The sequence below is a fragment of the Numenius arquata genome, chromosome 7 (assembly GCF_964106895.1).
Source record: "Numenius arquata chromosome 7, bNumArq3.hap1.1, whole genome shotgun sequence".
NCBI lineage: Eukaryota > Metazoa > Chordata > Aves > Charadriiformes > Scolopacidae > Numenius > Numenius arquata.
The window spans coordinates 30,787,129-30,806,793 of NC_133582.1; the positions used below are offsets into that span (position 1 = coordinate 30,787,129).

At 47.8% G+C, this 19,665-nt stretch overlaps 1 protein-coding gene across 1 annotated transcript in view; it reads right to left on the reverse strand.

Moving 5' to 3' along the window:
* Nucleotides 1-19,265, reverse strand: part of MEIS1 (Meis homeobox 1) — a 113,070-nt gene extending 93,805 nt beyond the window's left edge. Inside the window, exons 1-4 of the mRNA XM_074150753.1 lie at nucleotides 19,129-19,265; nucleotides 18,521-18,571; nucleotides 17,515-17,565; nucleotides 15,908-16,054 (exon numbers count right to left, since the gene is read on the reverse strand). Of these exons, the coding sequence (XP_074006854.1) occupies nucleotides 15,908-16,054; nucleotides 17,515-17,565 (198 nt within the window). The 5' untranslated portion in view covers nucleotides 18,521-18,571; nucleotides 19,129-19,265. The remainder of the gene's footprint in view (nucleotides 1-15,907; nucleotides 16,055-17,514; nucleotides 17,566-18,520; nucleotides 18,572-19,128) is intronic.
* Nucleotides 19,266-19,665: the final 400 nt, after the last annotated feature.

Consider the following 19,665-nt stretch of genomic DNA (forward strand, 5'->3'; position numbering starts at 1 on the left):
CCGCTCCTCCAGGCTACAAGAGAATTGGCTGCAGGTATAATCATTCATCCCCTCGCCCTGGAGGAACTGAGCTGCTGCCAGCAATTTGTCAACATAATTTGGGCTTATTGTTTCCCTTCTGAAGTTTTATCTTATTTTCTTTTCTTAAATTAAATACTTATTCATTAGGAAAAAAAAAAGTAATGCGTTATGTTTGAAATGTTCTTCAGATTTTTCTTAACTCCGCCCTTCTAAAAACCTTCCCCCCGGTCCTCTCGAGGGTAGTGACCCACCACGCCAGGAAATACTGGTGCTCACAATGCGTAAGAAGAACTCAAAGAGATACGAGGCCCGCTTCACAAAGTCATCTCATCCATCTCCTCCCAACTTAATCCACCACGTTAGCGAGGATTTACTTTTTGTGTAGTTTATCCTGCTGGTTGTTGGCTATACTGATGTCCCCAGCCTCACTTGGGCAAAACATTCGATACGGCTGCTCAATACCTTAAGTGTATAATCCATAGCGCCGATGCTGGAGCTGGAGCTGCATGATAGACAGACCTGGTCTTTGCAATCCACAAGCCTTAGCCCACTTCACTTCTGGAGAGCACGGCTAGTCATAACCCTCAGGTAGCCTGTTTCTCATCCAGAAGTTTCTGAATTCTCTCTTAATTGGGAAGAAGACCTTGAAAAATACAAACTGGTAAGCAGGACTAAAAATATACTTTGATAATGTTAAAAATATAACGCGGTGTATTTCCTAGATTCCACAAATATACATTGTTTATTCCAATCTCTGTCAAGTACAGAACTTCGGGGACCATGAAATCCATGGTCATGACCTGGTCTAGCAGAAGGTGTCCCTGTCCATGGGTTGGATGACCTTTAAGATCCCTTCCAACTCTAACTGTTCCGTGAGTCTATGACTACCTTGATTTTCCAAGAGGACCTGCTCATGGCTTTGCCATCTGAACATCTCCTTGTGGGGCCAGCTGAGGCTGCCGGCCAGCAACCCTACCTCCCAGCTTGCCAAACCCACACGGGGACATCACGTGCAACCAAAACCAAGAGGGTCAGAAGAATAATACATGTAGGAACCTCAAAATGCTGCAAAATAGATGCTTTTTAGTGCCAGTAGCTCTTCCCTAAACTGCTTCATATGCAATTCAGATTCAGAGGCAAATTATTTTGGCTAGAGCAACAACAAAGGCATAATACACCGAGTTTGGGTAGAAAAGAGGTGCTCCAAGTCAACAGAAATAAGGTTGTTGGAACGACAGACGGGCGATAACTCCGCCTGTGACCAAGCAGCACAGCGAGGGTGACTCTTGCACAGATGGAAACCTTTGCAGCAATACGAGGTGGCAGGGCCTGTTGAGCTAAAAAGCCGAAGAAATTCTGCGTACAAGTCTTAGCTCTGACCTGGATTCCCTTCCTAGCCCCAGAAAAGTCGTAAGCTTTCTATCTTTAGGTTCCCCTTATTTCAAATGAGGGTAAAACTCTCCTCTGACTCTTCGCAGCCGCATAGGAAAAATAAGACGTAAGCTGCCTTCATGCATGTAACATAGGACGCTTTCTGAGACAAACGGATAAAAGGACATGAGAGCAGGTATCGATGCGAATCCCACAGAGGATGGAAAACTGGAAATCAACAGGACTTTTGCCACCGATTTTCACAAGGCCAAGGTTTCACCTGAAGGGACCCGAGGCACAATTAACGTCGCATAGTGCAAGGATCATCAAACCAACACCCACCAAGCGACAGGAGCTCTCTCCATTCGCCCAGCTATCAGGATCCATTGCCGAACACACCCGGGTTCAGAGAAGGAGCTAACATCTTCATGCAGCACGACACCGGCTGTGTACCCATGGAGGTATCTCCTGAGCTTCCCACTCCCCCCCTGTACCTTCAGAACTGGGAGGAGTAGAGGGAACGATGGCAGGGAAAGGAGAGAAAAAGGCCTGAGAGCCCCAAATGGGCCGAATAGAAAAGAAGACATCAGTGCAAAAGGACAGGGTGACAGCGCTTTCCAAAGGAAAAAGAATAATAAGAAGCAGCAAGCAAAAACCACAAAAAAATAATAGGAGAATGAAACGGAGATCAGACTGGGTGGAACATAAAGACAAAAAGGAAGGGGGAAAACCACAGCTCTTCTCTTCCAGGAGGCACCAAAGCCCCACCAGTTCTGCAGGGGCAAGGCTTTTGAAAAACCCGCTGGCGCGTGTTTGTGGGCGCGGGGGGATGTACATGGTCACAGGTATGCAGAGACACCCCCCCCGGTCCCCACCAGCCCAGGCTGCAACCTGCCAGAAGCACCATCCCACCACCTTCTGCACATGCTGAAATCAAACCTTCTGCACTTGTGGAACCATCTCCAAAGTCCCTCTCCGGGGGGAGGGAGGGGGGCAGCACAGGCAGCTGGACTTTCTCTCTCCAGAGCCACCCAAAAACCACCTCTGGCAGTAACAAAAGCAAACGTCTTTTGGGGGCAGTCAAACCTTGGGTTTTGCTTCTTGCATTGGTGGTTGCCGCATGTGGTAGCCATGATGGACACCCAAGAAGCCTGGGCAGCAACGGTCTCGATCCCAGCGTGCCTTCCATTAGATGGACCTTATTTCATTCCTCTTTTTTTTTTTTTTTTTTTTTAATCTCAGCTCAACAGTAAACACCGCCTGCCTGGCCAGGTTAACGGAGGCAGCTGGTGGTGATGCAGGGTTTTTGTCTCCCACACAGCAAACATTGACTAGTACTTTCTATTTAGAGCAACCCCGCATTGTAAACCCGCCTCCTCCCTTTGATAAGAGCTCTATCGCTAGATAGCATTAATCCCCGTCCCTTTCCCGACACAAGGAAAACACAGCTTCGCGGTCAGGGGAGATAAAATCACTGCTCCACGTAGATTTTTTTTTTATTTTTTTAAAAAAGTCTAATATCGTGCAGAAACATGCACAGCCGGCTCCAAACGACACCGCTATGTCCTGAAGGCTGGAGGTGTGTTAGTCCTCCCGGGCTTCTACTGAATTTAATATGGCTAGGATATTTTCAGAGTCTTTCTAGACTGGGAAAAAGGCCTTCAGAGACAAATAAGAGTTTCCTGTTCAATATTTCATGTAATGATGACTCCAAAGGTGTAAACAGGAAAAACGCCTTGCCACTTAGCCAGAAAACGAGCGTCTGCCGTCCCTTCCTTTTATTGCATGTACGTGTTAAAAGTCATTTAGAAGGGGATCTGCCAGCTGCCCGGGGTCTGACTGGGATGGCCCAGGCTATCAGACGGCTGGCTGAGGTCCCCACCCTGACCTTCCCGGCCAGATTCGGGGTGAAGAAGAAGAAGCCCTCAAGCCTTTCCCACCCCTCTGCCCAGCAGGTATCCTCGGCGGCAGCCGGTGTTTGGAAGGATCCGCGCTTCAGCCCGAACACCTGGGCTCAGGCAAACACTGGGTCTTCACTTACAGCAATACCTGCATCTCTACGCGGTCCCCTGACACATTTTTTGGAGGCGGTATCCTTTGGGAAGACAAAATTAACCCAACAGGGCACCCGCTGTAAATTTTTTTTTATTTATTTATTTATTTTAACATGCCCTCCCAACTTCCAGCATCCCATCAGCCCAACCGGGGCTTCTCGGGGAGGGAAGGCACCAGGATGGCCGGCCCTTGCTCTGCAACAGCCACAGTGTCACTCTGGCTCCATCGCAAGCGAAAACGCCGAGCGTATGTCACAACTATCAAATGGTCTTTTTAGCTAACTGACAACAGACGCCGTTTGGAGTCAGCCTATTTTGATTACAGCGCATTGTTCGCCAGGATTCAAGAGCCCACTCGCCTCCCAGTGTTGTTCAACACTGAAATTAAATTGCGGGGTAATTAGCTTCGCTCCGGCTACACCTTTCCGTCTGAATGGATGCGATACCTGCAAGGGCTGCGCTGGGTATAAAACGTGTTCCTGATTATAAGGCGTTTGCTTAATCTCGAGGGCGCCGCCTTGTTTTTTAAGGCTGTCTGCAAGTCACGCACTCGGGTACGTGCTGCCCGTTATCTCCAGAAGGCTTAAAACTGGAATCCCCGTGATTCACATTTTCCAACGCTCGTGGCCAAACCCTTCCGCGGATTGGCTCCTCCACTTTCCACCGTTTCACAACAAGCCCAATTCCGCCGCGGAGGCAGAAGAATCGGCCCAGCTCTGCCAGCCACACACCAGCGAGCCCGGTGGTCATCAAACCCACCGAGCCTGGGCCATGGGAGCTGGAGGAGGGCAAGCTCCAGGGGTGGTTTGCCAGGCTGAGATGGCTGTGGCTCCCCAGCCGCCTCCACCCGCTCATTGAGGGATGGCTTGGAAGCACAGCTGGCCGCCAGAGTCACCCGAAAAAGTTGGGCTGAGAGGTCCCTGTGGCCTCGCTGTGCCTCCCAGGGAGATTTTGGAGAACCCCATGGGGCTCATAGCAGCGTAGGGCTGGTGGCAGGGCCCCCAAGGTGGGCCCGTGCCTTGGAACGGGCAGAGCGTCCACCACCCTACCAATGCTTCCAGTCAGCCCCACAGCTCTGCTCCTTCTGCAGAAGTTACTGGGCAGCTACTGCTACTTACTCCTTCCAGTGCTCAAGTTTATCCCCTCCCTCCTTTAAATACATTTTAAAAGTGGTAATTACGCGGAAGATAGCAGAAGTGGCTAAAACCAAAGCACAAAGCCACCAAAACCAACTTTCACCATCAGCCTTTCGATTCAGCATAGCGCTTCCCTGTGACAGCAAACAGAAATGGTTTGCTTTCTTTACACTACGTTCTCTAAACTACCCACAGAGTGAAATAATTAATTACTTTAACATCTCACTTCTTATTCTTATTCATCTCCTATACCTTGCTCTGACTATATGACATATAAATTAAGGTATCAAACCCTACCTGACTATAAGGGCGAAGTAGAAAATCTCAGCTCACAAGCAACTAATCATCTCGCCCCCAAAACCTCAGCGACAGACCTGGGCAGAGCATCCGCCTCTCCCCTCCGGCCTCGTGGTGCCAGCAGAGTGGTGGTCCCCACCTCCAGCATCCCCATACCAGTTCTCACCCAAAGGATCTCTCAAACACTTGTCACTGCGAACCAAACCCCACCTTGAGGCACCCACTTGCATTTATTCAAGAACAAAACTAACCCTCCCTGCACGTACTAGTCATGTGTTTACCCTCTCTCTAGCTTTAAGGAAAAATAATAAAAAAAGAGATCCTTCAGAGGGGTTATATGAACGTAGCAAGACGCAGTCGTATATACCGTACTTTTTCCATAAAGCCGTGCCACAAAGCACTGCCATGGGCCTCATGGACATGGGAAAAGCTCAACAACGTTCCCCTGGTAGGTGGAAACCACGCTAGTAAAACTGGTTTGCACAACGGGGAGGAGAGCAGGAGCCTCCTGGGGTAACACAGCTGCAAAACACACCAGGCAGAAAGGGGCAAGGATGCTCCAGGCACCTCATCCTGAGCATCCCTGCAAACAGCGGGCACCTCATCCCGAGCATTCCCGCAATCAGGGGGCATCTCACCCCGAGCATCCCTGCAAACAGCGGGTACCTCATCCTGAGCATCCCTGCAAACAGGGGACACCTCACCCTGAGCATCCCTGAAAACAGCGGACACCTCATCCTGAACATCCCTGCAAACAGGGGACACCTCACCCCGAGCATTCCTGAAAACAGCGGACACCTCACCTCGAGCATCCCTGAAAACAGCGGACACCTCATCCTGAGCATCCCTGCAAACAGTGGGCACCTCATCCCGAGCATCCCTGCAAACAGGGGGCACCTGATTCCAAGCATCCCTGCAAACAGGGGACACTTCACCCCGAGCATCCCTGAAAACAGCGGACACCTGATCCCGAGCATCCCTGCAATCAGGGGACACCTCACCCCGAGCATCCCTGAAAACAGTGGACACCTCATCCCGAGCATCCCTGCAAACAGGGGGCACCTGATCCCGAGCATCCCTGAAAACAGCGGGCGGCACCGGGAAGCTGCCTGCCACCGACTGGCCCATGTGCTTGAAAGGCTTCTCTCCCCGTCACTGTCACCCTCCCGCCGCAGTGATGGCCAGCAGCGTCACTCAGCCGCTGAGCCCCTGCTTGTGTCAAGCGCCGCCGAAAAAGCCTGTGCGAACACGAGCGAAGGAGAGACCCAAGTTGTGACTTCTACTGGCCTCATGCTGACATGGCTGTACCCGTCACCGAAACACAGCTGCGGCCAGGACGCGGCAGAACTGCTCCCCCGTAACCCGGCACGACAGTAGGCAGGAGACGTTTTATTAATTACAAACCACAGGGGACACTCCCCCTCAGCAAAAACTCTGGCCAAGTCTACCTACACAAGGTACCTCCGTGGCACGGGGGCGAGTGGAGGAGCTCCGGGGCCAAGGCCACCGTGGCACGGCACGTCCCTCTGCACCCCAAGGAGCCAAAGGGTCCTCCGCACCGGCTCAAGCCTAAAACCAGAAGTGCCACCTGCTGAGTCCCCAGCACTTCTCCTCTCTACAGTGTCCTCCCGGGAGGGTTCCTAGCAAGGGGCTGGGAATATTAATACTTAGCTCGCCGGATGAAGCCAAGACACCCATGTGAGAGGGTGCTGAGCATCGGTGAGCAGGTGACAGAGACATCTCTGCCCACCCCACCCCAGGACCGTGGGTGGGGGAGCACATGGAGAGCCAAGCCAGAGGGGTCAAGGCTTTCCCGTCCACGGCGAAACCGCAGCTTTGGTGAAACCAAAACGCTGATGAGACAAAACCCCTCGCCTGCCCACCAGGCTCCAGGCGTTTGTTTCTCCCATTTCTATTTGCAGAGGCGGCCAAAGCCCCCCGCCCCAGGGGAAGGGGACGGACACAGCCGCCAAGTTTTCAGTCCGCTCTGTCCCTCGCTTCCCCAGAGCTCGGCCGCCTTAAATGGAGCTATTTAAAGCCCACGTTAAAAACGCCACCAACGGCCCGACCTTCTCGGTGACAACGAAACCGGACCAAAACCTAGAGACCAGCCGAATGAAAAGAAAATTACAAGGTAAAGTTTGCATTCCCTGAACGTGTGCCAGCTGCAAGAATCTTAGATTACATCGATGCAGCTTTCCAAATTTGAAACACAATCATTTTCTGTATTAAGGGCCCAGTAACCCTAATGGAGGCATAATTAGGCATTGATGCCATGCCCATATGAGAGAAGCTTGAAAAACTTAAATAAACTGTGAATGGCAGGATTAATACCGCAGCTTTTCATTTTGCACAGCTGTTTGAATACAGTGCACTGCCTGTGATGGCATCAGCTGTTGCTTTACTCTGGGTCAGTACTTCTGAAGTTAAAACAGGCAGTTCTTTTAAGCAAATGAAGAATCACCCCTCTTTTATTGTTGGCCTGTTTATTTTAGCAAAGAGGGTCTGGATGCATATTTGCTTTATATTAAAAAAAAAAAAAAAAACCAACAAAACAACAAACCAAACAACTAATAATAAAGGAAAAGCCAAACTGCACACAAAATTAGCTGGCCAGATTCAAAGCCCGGTGACGCTAATAAGAGAATTTTAATTTACTGCGATGGCCTTTCAGGACGGAGGAGTAAGTAATGCAGTTTTGGAGATCATCTGCACAAGTGGGAATATCATATAGATGCCTGGAGAGTCCTTGAGAAAATAGCTCACCTCGGCCCTGATTGAAGAGGAAAGACAATACTTTGGTGAAATAGAATTCTGTATTTCTAGGAAAGGCTCCAATAGCAAATTGCTTACTAATGCAAGAAGCCTTGTAAATTTTATTATGAATGGAACGGGCGACGGCAGGAGTGTGACACGGCGCAGCGTTTGCACACACGGCTTAGTCAGTAAAAAAGTAAATAAATAGGTTACTTATAAGCTCTAGAAGACACCCGAAAATACCTCTAACCAAAACTCAAGCTCAGTGAACTCCAAGCGAGAATATAAAACCGCTTCCAAAACTACCTCACCACTCTTTTCTTCGCCAGGTAAATTAGTTCTCCTACAAGTTAATTCCCAGCCCTTGGGTTTACGGTTGGAAATACCAGCTGAAAAGAGTTCATCGACGTCTCCTCGCTGCCTTCAAAAACCTGCTTATCAGTGGATGTGGAAGCAACTGCCTCCACAGGGAAGCGGGTCAGGATGGCAAACCACCGTCGCAAAATAAAACGCTGAGGTTACCGGGCGCAGGACTGATACCAGGGACAACTTAATGCCATATTCCCCTGGGAAACATCACACACACACCCACCCCAAAACCGCAGCGCCCCCCAGAACGGGGCACAGGCAGCTCTCCCCCTCGTCCCTGCCACCTCAGCCCAATCCAGCCCCCAAATCCTTGGCTTTCCCATTATTATTATTATTTTATTTTTTTCCCCTGGGCAGCATTAAAAACAATCTCTCTCTTGAGCTGCGGGAGCGGGGAGAGGAGGGCGCGGAGCCCCGGCCGGGGCGATGACGAACGCCGGCGGTTAATTGCCGCTGCGGAGATGAATATGCCTAATGAAAAGCTTACCTAAAAGTCGCGGGGAGCCAGCGCCTGGCCGGCCCAGCCTCTCCAGGGCGGCGGGCACGAGGCCGCCAGGACGCTGGGGAAAGACGAATTAACTAAAAGTTAATGTGGATGTTCCCATTCAAAAGAAAAGTGGCCTACTCCAAAGGGGATTAGGCTAAAGTGAACTAAGGCCACTTTACTTCTGAATGAGAGCATCCACACAATAGTGCAATGCACTTTAACTAATGCACTTTAATTTTACACCCAATCAATTTGTCTTACCTCTCCTGAGTGTCCTTGTGTGGACAAACCCAGAGATTCATCGAGTTTGGAGGCCAGGCAGGAACTGTTAGATCAACCCATCTCGCTCCCCGCGTCTTACGGGCCATTGCCTTTCACAGTTATCCCTTTATTGATCCCCCAAATTCATGGGTGGTTAACGTATAACCTCCGACGAGGTGTAGCGGGGTTGGGGGGAGGTGGGAGGAGGAACCCAAACATTTCTTCAGCGGGGCGCCTGGCCTGGATTTGAAGAGGTTTGCAAAACAAGAAGCCACTTGCAAAACAAGAAGCCACCATGACTTTCGGCAGCCTGTGCAACCGCCGGCAAAAGTAAGCACGGGAAAATTTGGGCTCAAATCCATTTCTTTCCATCCCGCCTTCCCCAAGTTAGCGAGGAAATGACAGTCTCTTGTACTATAACTTTTAAAACTCTTTTTTTTTTTTTTTTTAAATTGCAAACAGGCCCTTTGCTTTCAGGACAAACTGATTTATTTTATTTTATTTTATTTTTTTAAATTCAACTCGCCGACGTTTAAATTTTGACCACTTGCCCGGATGCCTACTGATGAATCTCAAACCCTCTTTTCCCAAAATCCGGTAACCCTCCCAAAAACCACCCACGGCCTGTGCCATCGCCCGCACAATGGCCCACGTAAGCCTGAAATCTCCGCGTCGCTCTTTACCTCTCGGACATATACACGCGAAAATAAATAAATGAAGCCACGACGGCAACAACCAGGGAGGCAACTCAAGGAGCTGAGGCTGCGGAGGCGATGGGGAAGGGGGATGAAGCTTTCCAGGGATCTCACCTACATTAAAAAAAAAAATGAGTCCCAAGGACATCGGCCTGCAGGGATTCTGCTCTCACCTGCACCCCGAGGCTGGGTTACATCTCTTTTTATTTTTTTTTTTCCTTTTGAAGGGAAAAGGCAACCATGCTAAGCAGGCCAAAGAAGAGCTGAACCAACGGTCGGCACGTTGCCTTTAAGTGATGTTACAGAATACCAGCGGTGGGTTAGATACAGGGCCATGAATCGGGGGCAGAAATACACTCAAACAAGGCAAAACACAAAACTGCGCGCTCTGTTACGAGTTACCCTCTCCCAGTGTTGCTGCCGCTGCAGGAAAAACCAAAACAAACCAAAACCCAACCAAAACCCAAAACACAAATATAAACACAAATTTCCAAATCAGTCAAAGCCTGCTCCAAGCAACCGAGCATCGGAGAGAGGGGAGGGAGCACGCCGAGGACAGGAGGTGACACTGCAGCGTGCCCCGGTCCCTCCTGCTCCCACACAACCTCCACCGGGAAACAATTCCAGAAACCTTCAAAAATTTTAACGACCACTTGGAAACAACCCTCCTCTTTATCTTCTTAAATTTGTTTAGATTACACAAGATTGCTCCTGACTGCACGCTCATGTGACCAACGACAACAACAAAAAAAAAAAACCAAACCCCAAACGCAGAAATGCAAAACAAAACAAAAACAAGAAAAAAAAAAAAACCAAAACCCCCTTAATTTAAAGAAGCTGTGCCAGGTTTTCGCTGCTTTTTAAAGCGGTATTTATCAGCACAACCTACGCTTACTCATTTTGATTGAGAGCGATATAATCTGATTTTTTTTTGTTGTTTCTTTGTAAGTGCTAACATTGCCCACTCCAGGCTGCAGTAACCCTTCGGCGCGCAGAGCCCACTCCCTTTATTGCTACCTGCGGATGGGCAGCCAGGGAAGACTCCAACCCTGGAGCCACAAAGCCTAAATTTAAGGTTTTAAGGTTTTTGGTTTTTTTTTTAATTTAAAGCTCATTGCTTTCCACAACTTCCTTGCAAACCTCCAAGTCGCCCCCCCAAAATAAATACCAATCTGCGGGTCCCTAACGCAAAGGCGCCGCGAGCTCCCGCTTGCGGGAATCCCTCGGGATACGCTCCCAAACGTTTTAGTTCCAGGGTTACCTGGGGTTTAAACTCAGCTCCGTCGGGTTTGATTATCGAAAAGGATGCAAAATAATTAAAAAAAAAAAAATTTAAAAATTAGGAAATTAAACTACCCTTTGCAACAAAAGGTGACTTCAGTTGGAAAAACTTTCCCCAGAAGTTAGGTCTGAGCACGCAACTCGAGGAGAGCTGCAAATATTACACCCAGATGTAAGGACCGATCCGTCCGGGATCTCTGAATTGTTTAAAAAAAAAAAGAACACAAACCCACCCCTGCAAAGATTCTTGACTTGAGATCAGAAATTAAAGAAAAATGTCTTAAATCTCATATCTACTTAACAACTTATTGACGCGCTTAAAGAAACGGAGAGCAAAGAAAACCTTATTTTGGTGATACAATTTCAGCTACAGCGGTTGGGATGACAACAGGTCCGGAATATAAATTAACGTGTTCTATCTCTACATTAAAGAGTCTGCCAAACTTGGGCACAGTAACAGCTCCTAAATATCACAACAACAGAAAAAAAAAAAACCAACCATTACCTGAAAACAAACAAACAAAAAGATTCACTGGCTGAAGGTGGCATAAAGTCAGTGGGAGAAAATTAAATTTTGAGTCTTTTAAACGTTATTTTATTGGTCCTTCTCAGAGCCCTGCTCGGCTGTAACTCTTTTATTATGCAGAAATGAATTCTACCTTGCACCCTCTGTGCTGCATCTATTATTTTGATGCCTGTTCCTCCAATACGGGAACACACATTCTGAAGGTGGTAATATTCTTAGCTCCCCCCACCTAAAACCATACACGGTTTGAAAATACCTGCGAAGAAGTCCCCGAGTAAAACAGTATTTCTCAGTATTTTTTTTATTTTTTTTTCCCCTCAAAGGCATTATTTTTGTATTGGCTGCAATGTACAGCTAATATATTTGAAGTATTTGGGAAAGTTAGTCTCGTCGTAACTGGTCGATGCCCTAACCGACCCAGTCACCTTCCGATGCGCTATACATTGCCTTCCAGTTTATGATTCTTGCTTCGTAAAGAACACATTCGAACATTTTTTTCCCATTTAAGAAGACGACGCTGTCTATCCGCGTGTTGTTTAGAGAAACTCTGCAATTGCGCACATTTAAAAAAAAATAAATAAAAATCTATCACAACCTAAATAGAAGTGTGGCTTTATTATATACATATATATATATATGATATACTATCACCCAAGAAGGGCCATCTAAAACGCCACAGTTGCAAACATTTAAGACTGTAACAAAAACGACTGAGACTCTAGTATCAGTTTACTATCCTTCAACAATTTCCCTGACAGTGGAGTCAAATAATGTTGAATTATGGGCCTTCTTACAGGAAGTCTTATTTCATGTTCATTTTTTGATCATTTCCCTCCTAGTCCCTATAGGAATTTGGCTCTCGGCCGATTTGCCTTTAAAAGTTTCTGCGCCCGTAACTGGCTTGCGCGTTATTAAATTATAATTTTTGTCCAGTAATACTACTGCAGATTTGCCCCACAAGTTTATTTTCCATAAGAAAGGACTGGTTTGTCCCTATAAAATCCATTTTACGCCGCAAAGAGCCTTTATTTGAATACGGTGGCTACTTCATAGCGTGTTTTTAACGGCCTTTCTAAAGGTTTTCTGTAGAGATGCTCTTGTAGGGGGACTAGAGCACCTGGGTGCCAAGCTGACATGACTTCAGGAAAACAGCCCCACGGTAAGAGTTTAGGATTACCTAAAAAACTCAATTTTTGCTATCTAACTACAGACAGTCTTTGGGGGTTTGTTGTTGGTTTGGGTTTTTTTAGGTTTTTTTGTTTTTTTTTTTAATTGAAGGGAGTTTTCCCAGCCGCATCACGCAACAGCTGTGTTTTAAATCTTTCTGGGCTCCGACAAACATTTGAAAATTTAAACATGCAAATGTTTGAAAAGTTAATGATTTAAAAAAAAAAAAAAAAAGAAAGAAGAAAAAAGAAGAAGAAGGTTTATTTATTTTGAAACTTTGAGGATGGGCGCAATCCTTCAGCTCGGGATTTTTAAAGTCCCAGGGCCTGGTTGATCTCGAGTTCAATTATTCCCAGTAAAAAAACAAAACAAACCAAAACAACCCCCAAACTTGTACTTGTGGAGCCGGACTGGTAAAAAACAACTCGGCAGGTCCCACCCTGGCAGGCAGCGGGGTCGCGCCCGTTGGAGAAGGATGCTATTTTAGTGACCTATTGCCACTGAGCTGGTTAAATCACTGAACAATGGTTAGCGTTATGGGGCTTTACTCTGCAAAATCTAGCATTAGTGTCATGGCTTTCCAAAGGCATTGAGGGGCCTATAAGGAAAGAATAAATACGGGGAAACCAATAAATTTAAAAAAAAAAAAAAACCACCAACCAAAACCAAAACAAAACCCCAACTGTTAACTGTAACCTTTACTACCACAATATAAGAAAATGTAATTAAATCCGTAATAAAAGCTTTTACACACTTAACTATGCAACCGTGGGCAGGCCGAGGGAGCCGGGAGCCAGCCCCTCTCTCCAGCCGCCCCGGCCCTGCGCACCCGCGCAGCCCAGGGCCGCGCAAGCCATAAACGCGCACCGCGGAGCGACATCCTAATTAGCCGCCCCAGCGACAAGCACTCAACACCTTATTATTGAACCATTAGGGCCCAGATACTGTCGGTCTCGCCGGGGCCGGACTTGGCACCGAAGTTTACCGGGGGGCGCGGGCGGCCGCGCATCTCCCGCTAAACACTGTCCCCGCGCAACCTCCGCGGCCGCCCGCCCGCCCGCCCTCCGCGGGTTTTCTCCGCCCGCCTCGTCGGCCGGGTGGGGAGGAGGAGAAAAGCGCGGTTTTTGCGCCTTTTCTCTTCCAGAAGGAAAGCCAAGCCCCGCTGCCGGCGCAGCTCCGCGGATGCTGGGGCTGAGCCCCGCGCAGCGGGGGAGAGGGGGCCGACGCCGGGCGCGCAAAATCCGCGCTCCTGGCGGAAAAGGGGGGGGGGGGGGGGGGGGGCGGGCGGACACGACCCCCTTCCCCCGACAACCCCAAAACTATAGCTTCATTTCTTTAGCTTTCACTTTAATAAAATAATGATTCGTTGGGAAAATGGGGTATAAATCTTCATTTTGGAGGCAATTAAAGTGTTGATTTCATTCGTGCCCCTGAGCGATTCTTGTAATTTGCTCAAATAGCTTTATGTACCCAGCACTCCAGAGCTTTTAGAAACCCATTTTCTAGTTAGACTTGTTGGATTACAATTTTTATTCAACAGCAGCGAGCCGAGCTTCCCCCAGCTCGACCCTCGCTATAGGGCTCCCCTCGCTTTAAGGCGCTGCGCGGAGCCGCCGCTCCCCCCCGCGGAGCGTCTCCCGCGGCCCCTCGGAGCATCTTCCCCCCCCCCTCCCCGAGTCTCCGGAGCATCCACCCCCGCGGAGCATCTCCCCCGGCCCTCCGGAGCATCCTCCCCGGCTCGCCGGTGTATATTCCCCCCGGAGCATCCTCCCCGGCCCCCCGGAGTATATTCCCCCCGATGCACCTTCCCCGGCGCCCCTCGGAGCATCCTCCCCGGCTCTCCGGTGTATATTCCCCCCGGAGCATCTCCCCCGGTCCCCCGCAGCATCCTCCCCGGCCGGCCAGGCACCTCCCGCCCCACAAAGCTTTTCCCCATTGGGAGCAAAAATTGGGGGGCTGGGGGGAGAAAGGGGAAGGGGGAGCAAATAACCCTCCCGAAACCCACATATGCGCGCATAAACCCTTTTTAAAAAGTTCATGCCTGCCTTCTAGCCTGCCTCCCCCGCCCCGCCACGGCACGACCAGCAGCCCGCTGGCCTTGGGCAGATAGGAGAAAATATTTCGGACTCTGCCCGCGCTGCAATGCAAGAGGCACCTATAGAATAATCTATAGAATAACTCCTGGCTGGCAGCGCTGGCGAGAATGGCAAAGCAGCTGAGGGAACTCCTGTCTGCTTGACTGCGCCTTGCTTGAACAAAAGGAAACCTCCAGAGTCGGGAGCTGATTACTCCTAAGACTGTTATTTACGAGGCTGAGCATCAAGAAGAAAGAACTTGGGGGGGGGGGGGGGAAGGGGGGAGGTTAGTCGGGGGGTTGGTGTCTCTGTGTCCGGGGGTCTCGCAGCCAAAGCGCTGCTACCCCTCGGGGTGGGGAAAAAAAAGCAAGCCGAGGGGGAAAATCCCGCAGTTTTACCCAAGTCAGGGCTGGGGGGGGGGGGGAGGGAAGCCAAAAAACCCCAACCAACTCTCAGCCACTTCCATCATTTAGGAGCTTAATTTAGCCCCTGGGCACCTCCTGAATTAGCCCCAAGCGCTCCCATTAAAAAGGCAAGGCTCCCGGGCTAAGCCCAGCGGAGGGGACAGCCGCGGGAGAAGGGGAGGGGGACAGGGGGACAGCCAGCTTTCCCAGCTCATCCCTAGTTCCCACATCGGCTACAGCCGGCGTGAAAGGTTTGAATCATCCCAGACAAAACCTGGACACCCTCAGAGCCACGCAAGGCTTGCTTTGGGGGGGGTGGGGGGGTGTCGGATAATTGTATTTATTTATATTTTGTTTTTAATGGGGGGGGGGGGTGTGAAAACTTGAAAGACGGAAGGGGAAATAATTTAAAACCTGGGGCCCGTCTTATTTTCTCCTCTCCCCCCCCCCCCCCCCCCCCCATTAAGTAAAATAAAATAGGCGCGTTTGCAGCAGGCAGGCGTGCACAAAGCAATGTTCACTGAAGTCTAAAAGCGTTCGGCCAAGGAAAACTGACAAGACGGACTAATGAACCGTAGAGACGGGGAGAAAATAGCCAGCATTTGCTAGATTTCAAACCCTCTCTGTCTTCCCCCGGACCACCTATCTCGGATTTTATTCTTATTTTATTCTTAAGGGCTCCCCAGCCCTTCCTTTCCTAAGCCACCAAGAAGCCAGCGAGTCCCGGACACGGCTTCTATTATTGCAAAGGGTAAATAAAATCAAGACAAAAATTAAAAGCGACAAGAAACAGGTCGAGTTTGCAGGCGATGCTTTTACAAGCTCATCTCGCCAGGTCGGATCCGGGAGCAAGCCTTAATGAAGCAATAATAGCCACATTATTCAAAAATTTTCATTTCGATGGAAATTTATCTAAAAGGGACTTAATCATATGCAAATAATAAAAGGAGGCGTAGTGACCCGGCGAGCGATCTGCATACAAATTTCAGCGTTGGCGAGATCATACCTGATCTGTTAGATTTGCTGATCTTGTTATGTCTTCACTGTCCGATTTTGATCCGCCCTCTCTATCGTCTATGACCAAATCGATAGGCATTTTTCCTTTCAAACAGCTAATATACCGGTGGCAGAAATTGTCACATAATTCGTGTACCTACATTATGACAGAGGTTTTTTTAAAAAAAAAAAAAGTGGAAAAAAAAAAGAGGAAAAAGAAAAAAAAAAGGGGGGGGGGGGGAAATGGAAGAAAATATAATCAGGAATACATAAGTAAAATTGACAAGTGCAACCAGTCTCCCCCCTTCACCCCTGTGACATCAAAAGTCCTAAATAGGGGAAACACACTGCAATTATCCCCCCGAGACCTCTAGACGCATCCAGAATTAGGAATAACTTTCTTTTCTCGCAAAATAGAGATATCCCAGAAAATTGACAGTGACAAGATGATTCACAGGCTACAACATATTCAACACCCGTGTTAAATTCATCTGCTCCCGGAGCTGTGGCCATTAGAGAGGTGACCTGCATGGGTGACATTTAAGGTAAACTATTTAATTTCATCCAGTTATTTCATCATAAACCCTTTCCAAAGGGGTATGAGGACAGAAAAAAGGATTTAAAAAAAATAATAAAATAATAAATAAATCCCGATGCACTGCTGAAATACATTACAGGCATCCGTGCCCTGAAATCCCCAGTCGCTCTGATAGACCCGTACCTGAGCCACCTCGATTAATGGGCAGATTTTAACACATTTCGGGTAGAGGGAGAACAACCTGCCAGTTATGGTTAGATAAAGTGGCCGAGGCTCCCGCGAAACTTTTCAACTATTTAAAAACCTCTCAAAATGTTTATTTTTAGGAGAAAGGGAATTCTCTTCTAGGCCAGCTATCAATGACACGTAAAAAATCCTCAGGAAACCAGAGCGCACTTCCAATTTAATGTGAGCTCGGGTGACACCGCCTTCTTAGAAATTAGCATTCTCCCTCCTAAGATTTCTAAAATAGCCAGCAAAAAAAAAAAAAAAAAACACGTTTAGGCTGCAATCTCTTTCTTCTGCTCGGAGGTGTACAATATTCCCAGGAACAAGAGACAGACAAAACTATCAACTCTGCTTTGTCTCTGCAAAATGTTACAGGACAATCCGTGCCCTGAGCCTGACCTGCAGATGGCTCTTAAGGAAAAAAAAAAAAAAAAAAGAAATAATGAAAAAAAAAAAATTCCCCATCCCGACTAACTGTAACCAAAGTCTCTTCCCCACCACCACTGATAAAAAATAAAATAATTTAATTTTTTTTTTTTTAAATCACAGTTTCAGGGGTTTGGCTGAACCAACCGTTTGGAGTCTCATCTGCGGCACCACAGAACTGCAACTATTTATACAAAGCCAGCAAAGTATTACAATGAACACAAGGCCTGGGCGTTTGAGAGCCCGGTTTTAGAGGCTGAAATTGTAATTAAACTGCGAAGAGAAATGGACGCCAAGATTGGTCTTGACACTAATTACCAGAAAGAAAGACATTTATGCAAATTTACCAGAAGCCTGAACTTCAGCAGTTCTGAAACGGAGGAGGAAGGAAAAGACAGAGAGAGAGAGAGAGAGACAAAAATTACCTTCTCTAATTCCAACAGATGAAACCTTAATACTTGTATGGCTTGAATCATCTGCAAAGATACAAACAACACGAGTATTTATCTCATCCCTGGATTTGGGGATATTTCCCACAGCCGCCCCTGCCGCACTTTGCAAGCTTGACTTTTCTCTAGTAGTAAATAAAAAGTTGTTTTGATTTATGGCAATAACACTAAAACTTAATAGCGGTGGCTTTGTGCGCTGTTTAACGAGAAGCGATCTAGAGTTAACCAAAAAAAAAAAAACCAAAAAACAAAACAACCCCAAAAAAGCAACCAACCCCCCAAACCCTATTGCAAACGAAGCAACTAAATTATACGGATCATAAACATTTCTTTTAAAACAAAACAAAACAACCCTCTAAACACCATCGCTGGCTCCTTGCTTTGCAAAAGCGAGAGCAAGGCTCCTCTCCAGCGGAGGCGAAATATTTGTTTATCCTTAAGGAAAAAAAAAAAAAAAAAAAAATAAAGGGAAGAGAGGAAAGACCTCATTTTTTGGTGAGATAACGAAGGGTGCAGCTCCAGCCACAGCAACCCCCTACGTTTCCCATCCGGCTGCTCCAAAGGTGCGCGGTCACAAGCGTGGATAAATCCCCGCTCCTCTCGGGCGGGCGAGTTCGCCATCAAGCCCGCAAGCTCCCTTTCGGATGGGGCTTGCTTTATGGATATCCTTATGGGATTTTGCTTTTTCTTTCTTTTTTTTTTTTGTTGTTGTTTTTTTTTTTTTTTCTCCCCACTTCCACGCAATTACCGCACTGCGTGGTACTTGTAATTATAAAAATCGTCATCGTCACCATTTAAGAAAAAAAATTTAAAAAAAAACCCCAAAAATTCCACGTGAGAAATTGTCAATTTAGTACCACCAAAACCACCTCTCCGGGAGACATAGAAGTTAAAATAAATAAATAAATAAAAAATAAATGGGAAGGGAAGGGAGGGTGGCGGGGTGGGGGTGGGGAGAGGAAGAAGTGTTGTTAACTCTTACCAAGTTATCCAGTTCAGGATTAGAGGAAAAGAGGGGTTTCTCTGCTCGGATCTAAATAGAAGAAAAGGGAGGAAAGGGAGGGGGGAAAAAAAATAATAATAATAAAAAAGATTTGAAATATGGAAGCAGAAAAAGCAGACATTATTATTTCTTGCTTCATTACACTGTCGGGTCCATTATGTAACCTTTCGTGCAAAGCCCTGACTGCGGGATTTTAGTCCATCAGCCAAAGGCTTGAACAAGTGAATCAAATACACCGAAAGAAAAAAAAATATATATATACCTCCGGAGCTTCCCCGGCAGAGCCCCGGCCCGGCCCGGGAGCCGCGCAGCGCAGCGCAACTCCCGCCGGGGCGCACACCCCGCTCCCATCCATTCATTTCTTTAAGGGGGAGGTAAACACCGAGATTTCCCCCCACACACACACCATATAGTTTGATTTGGTTAAGGTTTTTGGTTGGTTTTTTTGGGGGTGGGTTTTTTTTTTCTCCCCCCTCTTGCAGTAAGAGAAGGGGGAGGGGGAACGCGCATCTTTATCTCAACAGATACTTGTTTTTCTCGTTACGATTTTTTTTTCCCCTTTACTCTTTCAATCCGGTTTTGCTGACCTGTTTGGCGAACACTGCTATGTCTTCATTGAAAGACTCCGAGGAGCAAACATCGCCTCCCGCTACCCCGGGCTCCCTGGGTGTGCATGTAGCTAATTCACATTTCTCAAAAATCAGTGCTAAAAGAGGGAACAGGGGGTGTCTGAAAGAAAATACAACAGTCACACACACGCAGGAGGGGGGAATAATTAATAATAATAATAATAAATAATAATAATAATATTATCATAACGGAACGAAAAAAAACCAAGCAAACACAACAATAGTTGGTCCCGCAGCAGCGTTAATGGGGAGGGGGAGAACCCACCAAGGGGGGCTCCGGTACACTCCGCCGCCTCCCGGCCCTTTCCCGCAGCCGGTCGGCAGCAGCCCCGCATCTCCCCGGCCCTTCGGCAGCGTCGGGCCGCAGATATTGTTAAATATAACCTTAGGACAAGCTAATAATAATAATAATAATAAAAAAACCACCAAAAAAACCCCCAAGCCGGTTCCAGCAGCCATTTTGAATTAACTTTCCTTGTCTTTAGGACCCCCCCC